This window comes from Bidens hawaiensis, unplaced genomic scaffold (assembly GCF_021521415.1).
Source record: "Bidens hawaiensis isolate Kalapana, Puna unplaced genomic scaffold, B.hawaiensis_p1.1 tig00031140_1, whole genome shotgun sequence".
Taxonomy (NCBI): Eukaryota; Viridiplantae; Streptophyta; class Magnoliopsida; order Asterales; family Asteraceae; genus Bidens; species Bidens hawaiensis.
Genome location: NW_027495229.1, coordinates 242148 through 260645, shown reverse-complemented (window position 1 = coordinate 260645; position 18498 = coordinate 242148). Strand labels below are relative to the sequence as shown.

The 18498-nt window shown below is 37.9% G+C and overlaps 3 protein-coding genes and 1 pseudogene across 4 annotated transcripts; 2 read left to right on the top strand and 2 right to left on the bottom strand.

The window, feature by feature from the left end:
- The first annotated feature begins 2079 nt into the window (after positions 1–2079).
- On the top strand, positions 2080–3392 carry LOC143581676 (UDP-arabinopyranose mutase 1-like; annotated as a pseudogene). The gene is made up of 2 exons (XR_013143868.1): positions 2080–2403; positions 3137–3392. The product of XR_013143868.1 is annotated as a UDP-arabinopyranose mutase 1-like (transcript).
- Positions 3393–6771: 3379 nt separating this feature from the next.
- Positions 6772–9344, bottom strand: LOC143581692 (gamma carbonic anhydrase-like 2, mitochondrial). Its single transcript, XM_077064419.1, has 2 exons — positions 8948–9344; positions 6772–7398 (listed from the first exon to the last, which is right to left on the bottom strand). The coding sequence occupies exons 1-2, from the start codon at positions 9342–9344 to the stop codon at positions 7022–7024; spliced, it is 774 nt and encodes a 257-aa protein (XP_076920534.1). The 3' UTR covers positions 6772–7021.
- Positions 9345–11074: 1730 nt separating this feature from the next.
- On the top strand, positions 11075–15751 carry LOC143581691 (CBS domain-containing protein CBSCBSPB5-like). Its single transcript, XM_077064418.1, has 13 exons — positions 11075–11236; positions 11919–12051; positions 12136–12306; positions 12395–12473; positions 12572–12685; positions 12789–12855; positions 12928–13033; positions 13119–13177; positions 14578–14687; positions 14746–14879; positions 14970–15055; positions 15136–15225; positions 15334–15751. The coding sequence occupies exons 1-13, from the start codon at positions 11162–11164 to the stop codon at positions 15511–15513; spliced, it is 1404 nt and encodes a 467-aa protein (XP_076920533.1). The 5' UTR covers positions 11075–11161; the 3' UTR covers positions 15514–15751.
- A 1152-nt stretch (positions 15752–16903) lies between these two features.
- Positions 16904–18376, bottom strand: LOC143581690 (mediator of RNA polymerase II transcription subunit 30-like). Its single transcript, XM_077064417.1, has 3 exons — positions 18071–18376; positions 17121–17204; positions 16904–17020 (listed from the first exon to the last, which is right to left on the bottom strand). Exons 1-3 carry the CDS (start codon positions 18374–18376, stop codon positions 16922–16924), a joined length of 489 nt encoding a protein of 162 aa, XP_076920532.1. The 3' UTR covers positions 16904–16921.
- Between the last annotated feature and the right edge of the window lie 122 nt (positions 18377–18498).

The following is an 18498-nucleotide window of genomic DNA, read 5'->3' as shown; positions in this document are numbered from 1 at the left end:
ATAACAGCTTGCGCGCGAGGCGTCTTATGAGCTGTATGAATAATAAAGCCTGCGCGTGAGGCGACTTACGGGCTGTAATAATAGTAGAGCTCGCGCGTGAGGCGGCTTACGAGCTACTTTATGTCCCGCGCCACGTGCAGATGTTGCATGCGCGTGCGCGTAGACTTTGGTTTTATGTTATGCGCCACGCAAAGATGTTGCATGCGCGTGCGCGTAGACAGTGATATGTGTGAGCATGTGATGCGTAAGCATGTGTAATATGCGTGAGCATATGTGATGCGTGAGCATATGGTATGAGGATTCCCAACCTTGAAGTTTGGCGCGTAGCCATATGGGATATTATGAGGATTCCCAACCTTGAAGTTTGGCGCGTAGCCATATGGGATATTATGAGGATTCCCAACCTTGAAGTTTGGCGCGTAGCCATATGGGATATTATGAGGATTCCCAACCTTGAAGTTTGGCGCGTAGCCATATGGGATATTATGAGGATTCCCAACCTTGAAGTTTGGCGCGTAGCCATATGGGATATTATGAGGATTCCCAACCTTTGAAGTTTGGCGCGTAGCCATATGGGATATTATGAGGATTCCCAACCTTGAAGTTTGGCGTGTAGCCATATGGGATATTATGAGGATTCCCAACCTTGAAGTTTGGCGTGTAGCCATATGGGATATTATGAGGATTCCCAACCTTTAAGTTTGGCGCGTAGCCATATGGGATATTATGAGGATTCCCAACCTTTGAAGTTTGGCGCGTAGCCATATGGGATATTATGAGGATTCCCAACCTTGAAGTTTGGCGCGAGGCCTGATGCGCGCATGCACGGCGATGGAGTGGTGACTCGTGAGTGCGCGTGCATGGCGGAGGTCTCTTACGCAAAACCCAGATGGTGGTTTCCGCGGCGGCACATGCACGGTTGCGGAGTGAGAATCCGCGGGCGCGCGTACATGGCGGCGGAAGTCTGGTAATTTCTGGATCTGCAATTTTAGAGTCAGATCTGCAACTTTAGACCTAAAATTCAGGTCTGTAACCTAGACCTAGATCTGTAAATCAGACCTAGATAGATCTGAAGCTCGGAGCAGATTTAAAACCATCACAGATCCGGAGACCTGATCATTTGAATCAGGCCGTTTCTTCTTGCCCAGATCTGGAAGCCTCTTTTTAGATCTATGGATCTTTTTGAGCTTTAATAGAACAAGCCTTGAAGCCTTTTTCTGTAAACTTCCAGATCTGGGTTTTTCCTGGGAGAGATCCGACAGCCGAGATGAAGATCGAAGGGTAGTTCGTTGCCGTCCCACGGATGGCGCCAATGTCGAAACACGAAATGAAATCTGACCTGATCCATGACGATGTTTCCACGGATTTTGAGATGAACGAACCACGTCTTGATCTTCTTCTTCGGCTGCTTGAGACCTGCAATGGTTTTTCGGGGGAGTGGAGGTGACTGCTAAGAAATCCTAAGATCTCTTGTTTACAGACACAAAAAGTGGTGGTGGCTCTTATTGAGCATGACCCGCTAATAAGGAGGTGGAGACCTCCTTATATAGAGAGCCTCATGGCCACCATCATGATACCCTAATGGGCCTAGCCCAGTTAGGGTTACCTCCACAAAACCCCCTCAGCCCAATAACATTGTATTAGTCCATGTAATAAAATAAGCCAAACATAATAGATTTAGGGTCGTAGAACCGGGTTTTAGTACCATACCCCTACAGAAAGCAATAGTTAAATCAACATGTAATTAACATCCTTTTTATACTATAAAATCCTGATCTAATAACATAAAACTCAACACAAGAACGTGAACTACAATGTTAAGAGGCACGCACATTCTTCACATCACTCATAATTTATTTATCTCAACTGCTTTCTCATTTTTATTCCACAGCTGTCACAAAAAATAAAATAAAATAAAATAAAATAAAATAAACAAAACAGCTTTTCACCACCCTTCATAACGTGGTCACACCCTCTTCCCATGTGACTTGAACCTTATATATAACACAACACCCGTAACACTTCCATCACAACACAACACGTCTCTCTTGTCATCTTCAATCCCTCAAACCCTCCGCTATGTCTGTTCCGGCCACCACCGTTGTACCGCCTTTAGCCGAAGACCTCGACATTGTCATTCCGACTATTCGCAACCTTGATTTTCTTGAGCAGTGGAGGGCATTCTTCCAGCCTTACCATTTGATCATTGTGCAAGATGGTGATCCCACCAAAACTATCAAAGTACCCGAGGGATTCGATTACGAGTTGTATAACCGTAATGATATTAACCGGATCTTGGGTCCGAAAGCTAGCTGCGTTTCGTTCAAGGATTCTGCTTGCCGGTGCTTCGGTTTCCTTGTTTCGAAGAAGAAGTATATCTTCACCATCGACGATGACTGCTTCGTAAGTCGAGATCTCTGTCTCTGGGTGTGAAAAAAACCGAGAAAACTGAAAATTGAACCGTATCTATAACAAAAAGAAAAAAAAAACCCACCCGAATGGTGGATTCGGTTTGATTATTAACCGTAACTGAATTGCAAATTTGATTTTGATCGGATATACAGATTTTTGAATTCGGTTAAGCCGAATAACTATCTTTTTTAATTAATATTATTATTATTATTATTATTATTATTACGGTTTGAATCAAATGCAGATTACTTTTATTGTGAAAATTATACAATAACTATAGTAATTATATTAAAATTACAGTACTTTTTAACTAGTGTAATTAATTGCACTATACTATTTTTTATAAAATAATTATTTTAATTCAAAACTTTAATTAATCAATGTATTTGCATGCTTAGAATGTTACTTTTATTTGTATCGGATAATGCCCTATTATTATTATTATTGACCCAACCCAATAGAGCCAAATACCAAATCATCTGATTATAAACATGAAGCAAAACTAGGAAAAATGATATTCGGTATGAATTAGGATCGGTTCATATTTCAATTATCGGCAAAAACATTTTAAATCCGAATAAACTGATCCAAACCAACCAAATAACCTATATCCAAACCTATGAAGGTCTAAAATTCAATCCAAACGACTAGTTTGGTGTAACAAATTAGTTTGTTAATTTAAGCATAATTGGAATTGAATTAATTAATTGTAATTGGATTGAAGGTGGCCAAGGATCCATCAGGACACGAGATCAATGCGTTGGCTCAGCATATTAATAATCTGCTGACACCCGCAACGCCTTTCTTCTTCAACACTTTGTATGATCCGTACTGATTTGGTGCGAGGGTACCCCTTCAGCTTAAGGGAAGGTGTCACCACCGCCATCTCTCATGGGCTTTGGCTCAACATCCCGGATTATGATGCACCTACTCAGCTAGTCAAACCGCTTGAACGTAACTCCAGGTCCGTCAACGGTTAACAAACATTTCAGTTATTATCATACCATTTAATGACATTCTATGCGTACCGTTAATTGATTAATAAATAAATAATCACTTTTGGGTGGCAGGTTGACCTTTGTTTAAATAAACGGGTCACGTTCGAGTCGACCTGTTTAAAAACGGGTTGTCTTTTGTCTGCTTGTTTAACAATCGGGGACCCATTTATAAAACGGTTCCCGTTCGATCCGACCTGTTTAAAAATGGGTCGTGTCCGGGTCGATCTTTTTAATAAAAGGGGACCTCTGTATATAAAGTATAAACTGATCGTGTTCGGGTCAGCGTGTTTATATGAATGGGCTCTGTCGGGTCGACCTGTTTATGTAAACGGGCCAGGTCCGGATCGACTTGTGGGCTGTGTTCGGGTTGACATGTTTATATAAACGGGCCGGGTTCTGGTCAATATGTTTATATAAATGGCATCTGTTCGGGTAGAGGTGTATAGTTTTCAAAGGAACTCTCTATTTGTTTACCCCTTTCCACCTCTATAAATGGCAACTGCAAACGAGCCCGAACCTGATGGGTAAACCCGAAACATCTCGACGGGCATTTGGGTATGTGACTAGTTTTAGAAGCTTTTGTGATTATTAGACAAGCTTGGTATCATATGATACCAACTCAATTGCCTTAAAAGACCGAAACATAAATAACCGTTTACCACACCATTCCCACAAGCGTTTTCCTTTCTTTTGTATCTTTTTGGATGTCCTTGCGTAATGCAGAAATCTACTTGTTGGGGTAACATCCCAAATAACTCAACAAAGCCAACAACATTGCATTGACACGACCTAGCAAGTAGCATCGCATCGACATAACAGAGCTACACTCCAACAGATCTACAATACAGTTGGAAAACCTTCATGATAGTGACAGGAAGTGGTCCCTGTGGGGGACCATTATTAGTGGCATCATTGTAGATGCTATGTAGGCTTACATATAGTCCATTGTTAAACCCAATGGAATATACTGTTGGCCACAATAAAACAAATATATTGTTGCACTACATGATTTGGAAAGGAGATGTGTTATTGGTCATGATTTAACATGGAGTGAACAAGGCGTGCCTTTGGGTAGCATCAAGCGTTAAGGCAAGCGATGAGAGATTGAGATGTCCGGGTCATCAACAGACGATAAAGAAAAAAAAAACATAGATGAGACTGAACAAGATATTAAAAGTCATGACTCATGACTCATGAAGAAGATTGATTGAAAACAAAAATTGCATTGTGTGGACATTACAGGACTGTCCCCTCTTGTTGCGGGTCAGGCTGCGTTGAAAGCAGAATTAGACAAAGTTGCTAAACAAGAGAAAACTTGCTTGGACAATCAATACGTGTTTCTCCACTTTGCTTTTGATACATTTGGTTTCTTGGCCCTGTAAGCTGTTAATTTTCTTACGAGGGTCCAGTGAGTTGTGCATGGTAATTTCTCGGCCCCCATGACTCAAAGTTTCATTTTTAATAGGATCGGTTTTACTATAAAAAGGGGGTTGCAGAGCAGCTTGTTTTCTATTTACCTATCACTTTATTATAATTGTCTGGAGTTAATGAAATATTTTCGTTGTGAAAAAAAAATGGAGTAAATTACTTTTTTTTTTTATCCTTTAGGTATAATGGAAATTGCATATTTCGTCGTTTAGTTCTAATAAATACGCTAAAGCATCCTTTGTGTTTAATGTATGCCACTATTTTTGTTCTTTAAATGGTCATGCGTACTGTTAAAAATTGTCAGATGCGATGCATATGAGATCATTTTCATTGTTTGAAACCCAAGGATATGTAATTTACTCAAAAGATAATTAAAATAATAAAAAAAAAGAATATAACCCCGCGTCCCCCCCCCCCCCCCAAACCGACCCTAGGCCCCTCCCATCATGTGGAGGTGGTTAGAGACAATTGCTATCGACTGAGAAGGTTTGTGACTTGATGAACACCAGCTACCCGTCCATCACTTCCCTCACCAAGAGGTCAACCGCTCCCATAATTCCAATCGAACACCAAACTCGAATGACATATATGGTCGATGTTGGGTGTTGGTAATTCCGCAACGTATTCACTAGTCGGTGAATATGGGAAGACCTAAGTTGACAAGTCAGTCAAATTGATTTAGTTTGGTAATTGTAATGTATTAGTATGATAATTTTTGGTCGCCAAGTTAGGGTTAGATCTATAAATATAGGGTCTGAGTAGAGGGTATTGATGAGTGATCGGTAGGGAATTATAGAAAGTGGAGGGTTGTAAACGAACCGAACGAACACGAACAAGACCTTGTTCATGTTCGTTCGTTAATGAAATAATTTTTTCATGAACGGTTCACGAACAGTTACCGAACGAGATTTTAAGTTTGTGTTCGTTTATTAAGGAAATGAATGTGTTCACGAACGGTTCACGAACACAAATGAACACAAATATAAAATCGACGAAGCCTAGAAATTGAGACAGATATATTCATCAACGTGAATAATAAAAGCATGTAAACAATTCGAACGAACATGAACAAGGGTATGTTAGTGTTCGTTCATTTAACTTTAAACGGAAACGAATGCTTAATCGAACGAATATTTAAGTTTTTGTTCGTTTATTTAAAATTGAACACTTGTGTTTGTCTAACATAATTCAACAAAGATAAACGAACATAAATGAACACAAACAAACATAAATTAACAAATACAAAACTTTTTAAGTAGATAACTTCTCAAAAAAATATTTAATTATTTTCTATTAACACAAACAAACATAAATAAACATAAACGAACGTTTATGAACATAAATGAACAAACGGAACATGTGTTCATGTTCGTTCGTTTAATTAAACGAACACAAACTTTTTGTTCGTGTTCGTTTGTTTATTAAATAAACGAACATAAACAAACTTCCCGCCGAACGGTTCACGAAAAATTCACCGAACATTCAGTTCGTTTACAAACCTATATAAAACCAATCAATCATGACACACGGCCTTAAACCATTCATGTAGTGGAACCCGATTTTGGTAACACGTTGATGAACTTGAGTTGTTGGCAACTTTCTGCTGATAGATGGAGTGCCAAACCTAGGGGTACCCAAACGGTGCCCCAACACCATGAAAGAGTTTAAAAACATGAATTGCATTAACATATTCTAAAATACAAAACAGCAACAACATCACTTAAACCATTCGGGTAGTGGAACTAGATTTTGTTAACCGATTGATGAACCCGAGTTGGTGCCGGCGTTTTGCTGATGGCTAGAGTGCCAAACCAAGGAGTGCCCGAACACCACGAAAGAGTGTAAAATTTTGAATACTATTTGGATATTCAAAAATACATCGCCAACATCACGTCGGCAAATACAAATATATATCAGAATTCCTAAACCAGTCCAACGAGCAGGGGCCACCGGGTCACCAGTTCAACTACCACTTGCCAAAAACCGGCATGTCCAATAAGTGTCGGTTCAAACAGAACAATGTGTCTAGTCTGGTTTTAACAACACTGGCCCAAACAGTCTAGTTAATCTTTGAATCAAGATACAGAAACAAGCAGACCGTGTCCTCTCAAGTTACTTATTTCTCCCTTTCAAGGAAAGCTGATACACGATAAACAAAACAAAAAAATAGATAATTATTTTATTCAAATTGAAATTCCATGAGCCTTCATCATCTTCTCAACCTCCAAATACACAGTTGAGTACGGCAAATACTCATTGAAATACTCTTTGCTGAGGTCGTTAATGGCAACTGCAAGTTTTGGAATTTCTAGGGTTTCTTCATGAGTAAGTTTCCTCACAAACCGAGCCGGATTTCCGGCCCATAATTCTCCACTTGGAATCCTTCTTCCTGGAGGCAGTACAGACCCAGCTTCAAGTATAGAATGGGTTTCAACCAAAGACCCTTCCATCAGTATTGAGTGCTGACCGATTATGCACTCTGGCTCGATCGTGCATGACCTCAGTAGGGAGTAGGCTCCAACCGTCACAAACCGTTCAATCATTGTCTCTGCTGGTAAACCTGTAAACCAAAGACAACTGTTTATGAAATAATGATAATAAAGATAACCAGTAAACTAATTTCACCTTCTCAAACTTAAGCCCCAAATAACCTTTTATGAAATAAAGATAACCAGTAAACTAAATTGCACTTACTCGAAAGTCAAAACGTGTGATCTCTGTACAACCCTTTCACTCTCTAAATTTAAGAGTGTGCACGGGACAGTTTGGTTCCCTTTTAAGCAAATGTGGTTGCTTCCTAATTTTATTTCCTAACTTTGTGTCAAATACTCAAATCTCGAAAAGAGAATGAGCTAAAACATTAGCAACCACTTATTTGGTTCGAATATTGATCTGTTTTTACGCTTACCCATATCTAAAACATGGTTTTTTCTATATAAAAAAAAGGTTTCTAATTGGGATTCAACCATTAAACTTGAGCATGTCTGTGCGAGACCCAAAATAAAATGTGGTAAACTCTCAACTGATGAAGATAAGAGTATACACAGCTTCTATGCAAGATTGGTAGCAGGTTCAATTCAAATTTTGATATGAAACTTTTTTTCTATTTTAAAGCACTTAGCCAATGAGCCTAAACCACAAGTGATATGCGTTGAGCTACAATGGTTGTGTGGCCTGGAGTGTGAATCACTTATATAGAAAACCGAGATGTCACTAGCCCTTAGACCCATTAGCTAGACACTTCAAAACAAAAAAAAGATAAATATAAAAAGTAAAACTGAACTTGTCAATATGCTAGCATACAAGCTGTGTGTATGATCATGTCTTATCATCTGAGAATTCACCACATTCAATATTAGACCTTATATAGTTTAGCCACCTTAACTTGCAACATTTTCCACGGTCATTTAAAAATCTGCTCAATATAAAAAGTGAGAGTTCCAAATAAGAAGATCAACTACTCAACTTGAATGGTTTATACACGCTTGTTGAGTATCATTTGCAGATTAAATAGAACAAACATGCAAAAAGCCTTCACTGAACCGTGCTACTTAATACACGTTAGAAGTTTAGACACAGCATCTCTAATAGTTAGCCACTTCACTTTTCTTATTTCCAGAATTATCAATCATCGCTTCAGATGTGTTGCAATAAACATAGACCAAGATAACAAGTGGTCTATAAAACTTCAGAAACTGCAAAGAGGATATGACATTTGAAGTTTTACACCTATGATATCTATAACCAAGTATTACCACCAAAGAAAACATGAACCCTTAGGCTTGATAACAGTGAAGTGACTATAAAACTAAACCAATCCATATACTTTCTTGGCATTATAACCATAGAAAAACGAACACAGATACTGTAAGTTCTTTACCCCTTGCACATTTCAAAAGTGAAATGTTATCAATTGGGAAACTTGCAAACAATATCTCTTAATAACATCCAAAAAGTATATCTCTAAACTCATCAGTGAAGCCTAATTCAAACATTTCCAAATCATAAAAACCCTAATTCACTAAACTCACATAAAATTTCTCAATCGATGACTTATTAATACAATAATATACTAAAACCCTAAATATTAGCTCAATAAAAAACAAAACCTGTAGGAGACGACCAAGCGGCATGAACAACGCACTTCTCCTGAACATTAGAACAAAACCCCACAGTAATCTTATTCAAATCTCCACGCAGCACAGCACCATTCCAAACAGAAGACCCATCGAGAACGTTGACCTGCCCAGCCAACACAACATTGGGAGCCACGTAAGCGTCCACGGCGATCTTCGGTAGCCACTGACCTAGCGGAATGATCTGCCGTTGGCCTCTGTAGTCCCACTTCACTCGATCTGGAGATTCGGCTATCTTCTGAGCCGGTGGCGCCGACGGTTCGGATGCCTTGACGGCTGATGAGGTAGCAACGGCGCGGCTGAGCAGGTGGCGGTGGGAGGTGAGTGCGGTTTTCAGGGTTTTTCTTGAGAGCCGAGTTAACGAAGCCATTTCACGATCGGCGTTTGATAGAAGACGCCGTTAACCGGAGTGGGGGCTGTTTTGCTTTCGTTTGCCTTTTTTTCAATTGTGAACCTTGGTGTTTAAAAGTATTGCAAATAACCCCTATAGAAAGATTGTGTTGCTTAATGATAGCATCTATCTTATCAATATAATTACACTAAAATTCATTACATTTTTTTTTATCATTTTTTCAATTATTAAATAATATATTTTTATACTTTTAACATGACCTTTTCTCAAGTTTTCACTCACAACCACTTTCAATAAACATTAAGGTGTTGCTTGTTTTTTCAGTGGTAAAATGTCTGCAATTTGCGAACCATATCTAGAGATATGTAGAAGAAGATGTCGACCAAACATATGCAGTTTGCAAGAAGAAGACTGCTTGTTTTTTAACGTATGTAGATTTTTGAAACAAACTGGTGGAGTGCGAACTGTGGTATTGGGTGGTGGTGGTGCTGGATGATGATAGTGGCAGTGGTGGTGGTGGTGGACGGTGGGTGATAAACGGTAGTGGACGATGGTGGTGGATGGGTGGGTGGTGGCGAACGGTGGTAGGTGGGTGGTGGCTGGTGGTGGTGGTGGCGAACGGTGGGTGGTGGTGGCGGTGGTGGATCGTGGTGTTGGTAGAGTGTGGTGTTTTAACCCTCTACAAACCTTAAAATATCTCAGAAGTGGATGTGCCAAGTCTGCACCAAGAATAACCTGTGCAGATGTTTTTTAGTGAAACGTCTTCGAGAAAACAAACAGTTTGTAGGTGTCAATGTTTGCGCGGCGCAGACAAAACAGCCCACACAGACCTTTTCTAGAAAAACAAACAGCACATAAAAAATTATAGAGGTGGACAGTGTTTCTCCAAAGGAAATCATCAACAAAAGTTTCTCTATTTTCTCCACTTACAACTACTATATATAATACAGAGAACCTACTCATAAAAATACGAAGGACCTGCTGAGAATGCTTAAACACTGTGTTCCCGAGTTTCGTCTAAATACACAAAAAAAAGGAAAAGAAAAAGGAAAGGAAAGGAAAGGAAAGGAAAACGAGATATATGATTTCATGTCTGACAGTCGCGTCACTGCTAGTCGTTCATTAGAATCAACAAAACAAAAGAAAGAAAAAGAATGAGAATCACCACCTTAACCATCCCACGAGTGTCTGATAGTCCCTGCTAGCTATTTAGTAAAATCAAACACTTTTCAAACGAACAAATAAAACCCAAATGAATAAATGGGTTGAGTCTAGTTATTTTGGTTGTTTTTTATTTATTTGTTTTGTTTTTTCTCATCCCACTTTTCTAGAACGTATATAAATATCCGAAAAAGGGAAAACGTAAAACCCCAAAGCACCCTTTGGCTGAATCGTTAAAATTTTCTCCAATTCGAATAATAAGAGTAAAGAATTTATTTGCCTAAAATCAAACTCATGTTTTACAATCACAACTACTAGGGTTCCTCTCCTATCATTAATCAATCGCTTTAAATCCTCCAATACTCTTGGAATTGATTCAATTCTATTCTTGATCAACATGACCACAGGTTCTTCTCGAAGAAGCCTGGTTTCCACAACTTACTCTAAAAAAAAACCTTCTGAAAATGGCGCCACTCGAAGATCTGTTCCCGCTAATCGTCCAATGTAAGTTAATGTTTAATTTATATATTATATTATATAATTACACGCAACGATTGATCAAGATAGAACAAAACTTCAATAGGTTGACGGAAGAACGCACTGTGAAGCGATTGCGTCTTTCCAAAGCTTTGACGGCGCCTGAGTCGACCACGGTTGCTGAGGCGTGTAGGCGCATGACTGCTAGGAAAGCTGATGCTCTTTTGCTTACTGATGCGAATGCGTTACTGTCTGGCATATTAACAGACAAGGTTTATGTTCCTTTTTACAGTGCTAGTCGGATTGGAAGTTTATATGTAATTTTTCAATAATATCTGCATACAAAATTGTATGTATAAATATAAAGTTTTAGGAGGGGTTAACCTCAATCAAATTAACCATTCCGTTTTCAGTTAATTGCTTTGGTTAGTTTTTCGGTTTGGTTAGGTTAGGTTAGGTTAGGTTAGGTTAAGTTCAATTAATAACCAAAATCAAACCTGGGGTAAAATTTTTACTTAGAAATACATGAAATGGAACGGAGGCATAAATACATGAAATGGTGGTAAAAACATGAAATACATGAAATGGAGGCATAAAAGCTATAAACATATGAAAATATGAATGGTTTTGGTTCAGTTAATTTCGGTTAACCGAGGGTGCAAATAAAAACTGTTAAACTGATAATCGTTTTTGGGTTAAATCTGTTTTCGGTTAATTTTGGGTGGGATGTTGGTTTTCAGTTCAGTTATTGCTCACCCCTAATTTTCAAATACTAAAAATATTTTGACTGAAATTTGACTGGTACCGCTTTTAAGGCAATTAGGTGAATTGGGGTTGGTAGCCCTCTGATTTCCGATCAATCGGCGCCTAATCACGATTTATAAAACACTGACCTTTTAAAAGAATTTGTTTCTTCATAGCATATATTTTAACTAGATTTCGACATAATTGTAGGATATTGCAACACGAGTTGTGGCTCGTGAGCTTGATCTTGAAACCACTCCTGTCTCGGCTGTGATGACAAGGAATCCTGTTTTTGTAGTTTCAGACACACTTGCAGTAGAAGCCTTACAGAAAATGGTACAAGGTAGGAACATCCAATGAAAACTTGTGACGTGTCGCAATTCACAAAGAAATGTACTTGATTATTATCAAAATGTTTGTCTTGCAGGAAAATTTAGACACTTGCCTGTTGTAGAAAATGGAGGGGTTGTTTCCATTCTTGATATTTCAAAATGTTTGAATGACGCGATCGCGCGTATGGAAAAAGCTGCTGAAAAGGGGAAAGCTATTGCAGCTGCAGTTGAAGGTGTTGAGAAGCATTGGGGAACCTCGGCTGCTGGTTGGTTAATACTTAATAATATCTATTATAAGTTATTTGTTAATAGATTTCAGTTCTTGATTATATGTTATTCACTTGTTTAAAACAGGTTCCAGTACATTCATTGAAACACTTCGAGAGCGACTGTTCAAGCCTTCTTTATCAACCATAATATCAGGAAATCCAATGTAGGTAATATGTTTTACTTTGATAAATTAAAAAAAAATATTTCTTAACGAATTGCACATGATTATGAATTACTTACCTGAAATTGCTATTTTCATAGGCTTGTAACTGTTTCACCATCAGACATGGTGCTAGTGGCAACACAAACCATGCTCGAGGGTCACACGAGCTCCGCCATTGTAACAGTTGATAGCAAACCGCGTGGAATTTTGACGTTAGTATATTTAAATTTGTATTTTATATATGCATATATATCAAACAAATCATGTGGTTTTCAGCTAATGGTATCATAAAAATGTGATTTTAATGTATAATAGGTCAAAGGATATCTTGAATAGAGTTATAGCACTGGGTCTTCGTCCTGAATTAACCTTAGTGGAAAAGGTTTGTGTATTTTAATTATTTGTTTATTAATATATATACATATATATATTTGATGATTTATTTATTATTTAGGTGATGACCCCAAATCCTGAATGTGCTAGCATTGATACACCAATCGTTGAAGCTCTGCATACTATGAATAAAGGAAAGTTTTTACATCTTCCTGTTGTTGATAAAGGTAAATTTTACATCATATTAATATTTTGAATAATTTATATTTATGTGCCTGATTTATTCAGTTCATTTGGTGTCTTTTCATGCAGATGGAGTAATTCTTGCAGTTACTGATGTACTTCAGATCATTCATGCAGCTGTAGCCTCAGTAAGTTAACTTCTTAAATGGGCCAGGTTTAGATTGAAACGACTCAGGTTAAAATCTGATTATTGTTCATTATTTATGCATGAAGTTAAAATCTGATTATTGTTCATTATTTATGTCTAATTATTGTTCATTATTTATGCATGAAGTTAAAAGCGCAACTTTGCCATCTTCTCACTTCTCTCTGCAACCTTTTTTCTCCTTCCAACTTCACTATCACAGCTTCGCTTGATTTCCTTAGAGACAAAAGGTTACTTGCTGATGTTCGCAGACGATATTGTGTTACTTGCTGAGAAAAAACAAGATCTAAACATGAGGCTTGAGGAGTGGCGAACAACCTTAGAGACAAAAGGTTTAAAGATTAGCCGATCTAAGACGGAGTACCTCCACTGTGATTTTGGTGGGATAAACGACAATGAAGACGCACAGATCACAATTGAAGGGCAGGTGGTCCCGCAGGTAACGAAGTTCAAGTATTTAGGATCATTTGTACAGAGCGATGGGGAATTAGACAGTGATGTCACCCACCGAGTTCAGGTAGGATGGTGTAGATGGAAAGCAGCCACAGGTATATTGTGCGACAAGAGTTTCCCGACTAAACTAAAGGGAAAATTCTATAGGGTAGTAGTTAGACCTGCAATGCTATATGGAACAGAGTGTTGGGCCATCAAGAAGGCACAAGTGCGGGAGATGGAGGTAGCAGAAATGAGAATGCTACGTTGGATGTGTGGGCACACAAGGCTAGACCGAATAAGAAACGTTGTGTTTCGCGAGAGATTAGGGGTGGCGAACATAGCAGACAAGATAAGAGAGTGGAGATTGAGATGGTTTGGACATGTAAAGAGAAGACAGACGACGAATCCTGTTAGATCCGTAGAAAACATTACTATAGAGGGGAGGAGGGGTAGAGGACGACCGAAATTGACTTGGATGAGAGGATTAGGCATGATTTGATAGACCTAAACCTCTCCGAGGACATGGTTGAGGATAGGAATTCGTGGAGAAGTAGAATTAAAGTTAAGGATTTTTAGAGAGAATTGAATACCTTAGGGCTTAGACTTAACTTATTTAGGTCGCATACCATAATGGTATTTCCCTTACATATATTATTATTATTATTATAATTATTATTAGCTTTTATATAGCTGTTAAACTGTGATCTTATTATTAATATTATTATAATTAGTAGTAGTTTGTATATAACTGTTAAACTTTGATTTCCTTTATTTTGCTTCATACACATGTACTTAGAGCCGAGGGTCTCTCTGGAAGCCACCTCTTCATTCCTTTGGATGGAGGTACGGTGTGCCTACATCCCACCCTCCCCAGACCCTACTTATAGCTTTGCTGTCGGTGGGATTTTACTGGGCATGATTGATATGATTGATTTATGCATGAATTAGGCTGGAAGTACTGCAGCGATTGATAATGATGCTGCAAATTCAATGATGCAAAACTTTTGGGATTCTGCCATGTCAGCACCACCTGCAGACGATGACAGTGAAACAAAAAGGTATGAGCACTGTGTTGACTTTTTTGGTCAAACCTAAACAGAAATAATGATTTTGCAGTGAGGGTTCTTTCAAGATTGCTTCTGAAAATGGGACAGAAATTGGAAAAGCTGTTTATCCCTCACCTTCGTTACCTTATACGTTTAATTTCAAGATTCAAGATAGAAAGGGTCGGATGCATAGGTTTATGTGTGGTATGTTTTTTTCTTTCATTACTTTAATTATTATTGTGATAAAATTTGATATTACAGATGTTAATTTACTTGATTTTGTCATTGTGTTAGAAACTCATAGTTTGGCGGATCTTATAACCGCCATACTTCAAAGAGTAGGTGGTGAGATTGACCGCAACAACCTCCCACAGATTCTGGTAACTCTCGTCATCTAAAAAGTGAAAAGGTTTACTGAATGTTGAATGACAGACTTTTGACTTTTGGTGAGACATTGTAGTATGAAGATGAAGATAAGGATATGGTAATGCTTGCAACAGATAGTGATCTTATCGCAGCTGTGGAACATGCTAGATCAGCTGGTTGGAAGGTATGAACGTACACTTTTGAGTAAAATTAGTTTTTTACCCATGGTCTTTGGTCCTATTTCATGGTATTTGTATGTATAAGTTGATACAATTTTTTTCATAATACACAGGGATTAAAGTTGCAGCTGGATTATTCTGGGATGCCTAGAAACCGAAAGGGTTCATCAGGTGGTGGTTTGGAGCATGTTCATGCAGATACATGGGCTTCGGCTTACAGTTCGGTTGCAGCCGGGGCTGCATTGGTGGCTGGTTTAGGTGTATTAGCATTCTTGAGAAGAGCTGGCAATTGATGTTTGTTATTTTCTTCTTTTCTTTTTCCTCTGAAAAACGTTACAAGGGTGACTCCAGGTTTTGATGTCGTAAAACATGCCTATTTTTGTGGCGACACATGGAAAAACGAGACTCGGGTGCTCTCCATTTGAGAGTATTATAATTGATATAGATACTTGTATTGTATGATGATTCTATCTTGTTAAGTGAACTGGTTTAACGTTCAGTCCAGTCATAAATAGGATGGAATTTTATAACAGGGAGAATGCTCTTTGTGATGAAAGCACCTTCATTTTTATAGGCATTGAATCTTTCTACAAGACAAGAATAGTGTTTCGATAGTTAAAATCTTTCATAGCTGGCACAGGATTCGGAACTGCTTTCAAAGTAAGCAGATCCTTTTCTACTTGGTAACAGGTTTGAAACCGGGAATAGTTTTGATAAAAAATAGTTTTGACTTTTCTTGCCCTTAACTTGTTTAAAAAAATACCTGGTTTGTACATCTCTATCATGTATGGCTTTTGCTAAGAGTTTTAGGCCCTAATTTGAAAAGAACTCAAATCTTGATAGGGCAATTTTTTTTAAAATAATTATAAAAGAAAATAATGTGTATTTTATATTACTTATATGCTCTAACTCTAAATCTATATTACAAGAATTAAAAGTCTAAAACAGATGGTAAATTTGGTTCCTTTTATCTTTAACGACCAATTTTACTGAAATAATGTATTTAGGATCTAGCACTCCTACTAGTATACGGTATAACAAGTTACATTAAACAAACTATTATTTTTTCTTTACTAAGGTTGATGGGTTTGGGTGTCAGGGTTCCAAACTTCCAAGAATTGTTTCGTTGTAAAAAGATTCAAACTTTCTTGATTCTGGTGATGTTTGTGTGCTTTTATTGTGGCATGTGTTATGCTATGATTAGTAGCCGAAAAGGATCAACACCCAGTTCAGAATCTGCACCAAAAAAAAAAAAAAACACTAATGAACTTAGGGTTGATTGCAGAGGTTTGCCTAAAGCTGCACGCCTGCACCATTAAGAAAAGAACTGAGCCAGACAAAACAAGAAGGCTCTTATTTCAAATGAATTAGCTCGGCGTGAAAGAAGCTTACACATATGTGAAAGATGCGGTATCAAGGTTAATAACAGCTAGCAAGATCGAGTGCAGATGAATCTGCCATTCTTGACATGGGATCCATAACTAACGATAACCTATTTATTGTACTTTCTCCTAATTGTAAACTAAAAAACTGGAACCAGATCAATCAAGTAACAGTGAAACTGTCTATAGATATCCGATCTAAACTTTCGCACCAATTTACACATTAAATTTGTCAACAAATCAACTGCAAACATCAATTAAAGTTCATGCCCTATTACAAAAAAAACCTATATAATCTTCATCAAACTTACAGTTACCTTCATCCAGAAACCGGACTTTGCCAACTTGCAATGTCAGTAATGAGCTCTCGGAACTGATCTATGAGATTCTTCAAATGCCTGTTCTTGTTTTCAAGCTCCTACAAAGCACAAAATAGATAACACACATATTAACAATAACCTGCAACATACTATACAAAATGACTAATTGAAAACAGAGACAATAATAATAAAATATACCTTTCTTAAAGCAGAAGCCTGCTCTACCAGCTTCTCAACATCCAAATCATCACTTGACATTGGATCAACATCATAAGCCTTTGCCTTCATAAATAAATTTTATGTTTAACAAAGCTTGTAAACAGTTTTAAGACTTATGAGAATCACATCAATAGTTAGGCGTGTGCATGAAACCGAAAAAACTGTACCAAAACAAAAAACGACGGTCTGGTTTTATGTTTTTGTAAAAATCAAACTTACGGTTTGGTTTTGCATGTAAATAAAACCAAACAAACCAAACATAACCGAATTTTTAGATTTTCATTCTTTACTTTATATTAGAAGTAATTACATGAATTTAAGAAATATGTAACTCAAATATTTTATCCCAAAATGTATTAATAATCAATTATATTATATATATATAAGATAAAAATCAACGGGTTGGTGCCGCAAGACAGTCATTGGTCCATGTGGCGGCACCGGTTCGTGCCATGCCATCCAATTTTATTTATTTTTTCTTTAAATTTGTAAATTTTTTGTTTTAGTTCCGGAACCATAACAAACGTAAGCGAAACTGACCCAATTCGCGTCAACTTGCCACCAAAACTCCTGGGTTTTACAAGCTGAATAAACATCGTTTTTAAATACATATTTTTTGTATTATAAGCTATACGAATTTTTGGGTTTAGCGCCAGTAACGAATGTGTCGCTTTGATCATAAGCTGCTTTTTTTCTTTAAAATACTAAACTTTTTATTATAAGTTATATGAGTATCGCTGCTGTCTTCTGCGTGGACAGAATAAAATTTTCAATTCGGTCGTAACGAACTAAACAAATTTATAATTTTTTCAGTCCTAAATTTTCAATTTCAAATGACAGACCTAACAAAAAAAAAACCGAGCCGAAGCTACAGTTTTAGTTAAAACCCAACCCGAACCGAACCGTGCGTGCCCCTATCAACAGTGTACCTTTCTAGAATTGGGAATAGCGGCGAGGACGGACCGGAGAGCTGCGACGGATGACTTGTAGCGGAGACGAGCTTCATCTAGGGCGGCGCCGCCCATCTCGAACTGATGTGTGGTGTCGGATGAGGTAGCATTGGGATGTGGAGAAGAAGATGAGGACCATAGATTAGGGTTACAGAGTTCGTCGTTCAAAGAAGACAAGATCTGAAACGCTGATTCTATTGTGTCTTCGAGGTACTTCTGGCCTTCCATGGCTAGCTCTTGTGTTGATTTCTGACTGCTGATGGATGTGCTGCTGGTTTCTTCCATTATGATTATGGTTGATTGAATGAATGAGAGTAGGAGTGAGTGATGGGAACTGGGAACCCTAATAAATCAATTGCAGGGAGACTAGAGAAAAGAAAAAATTATATATAAATAGATAAAAGAGT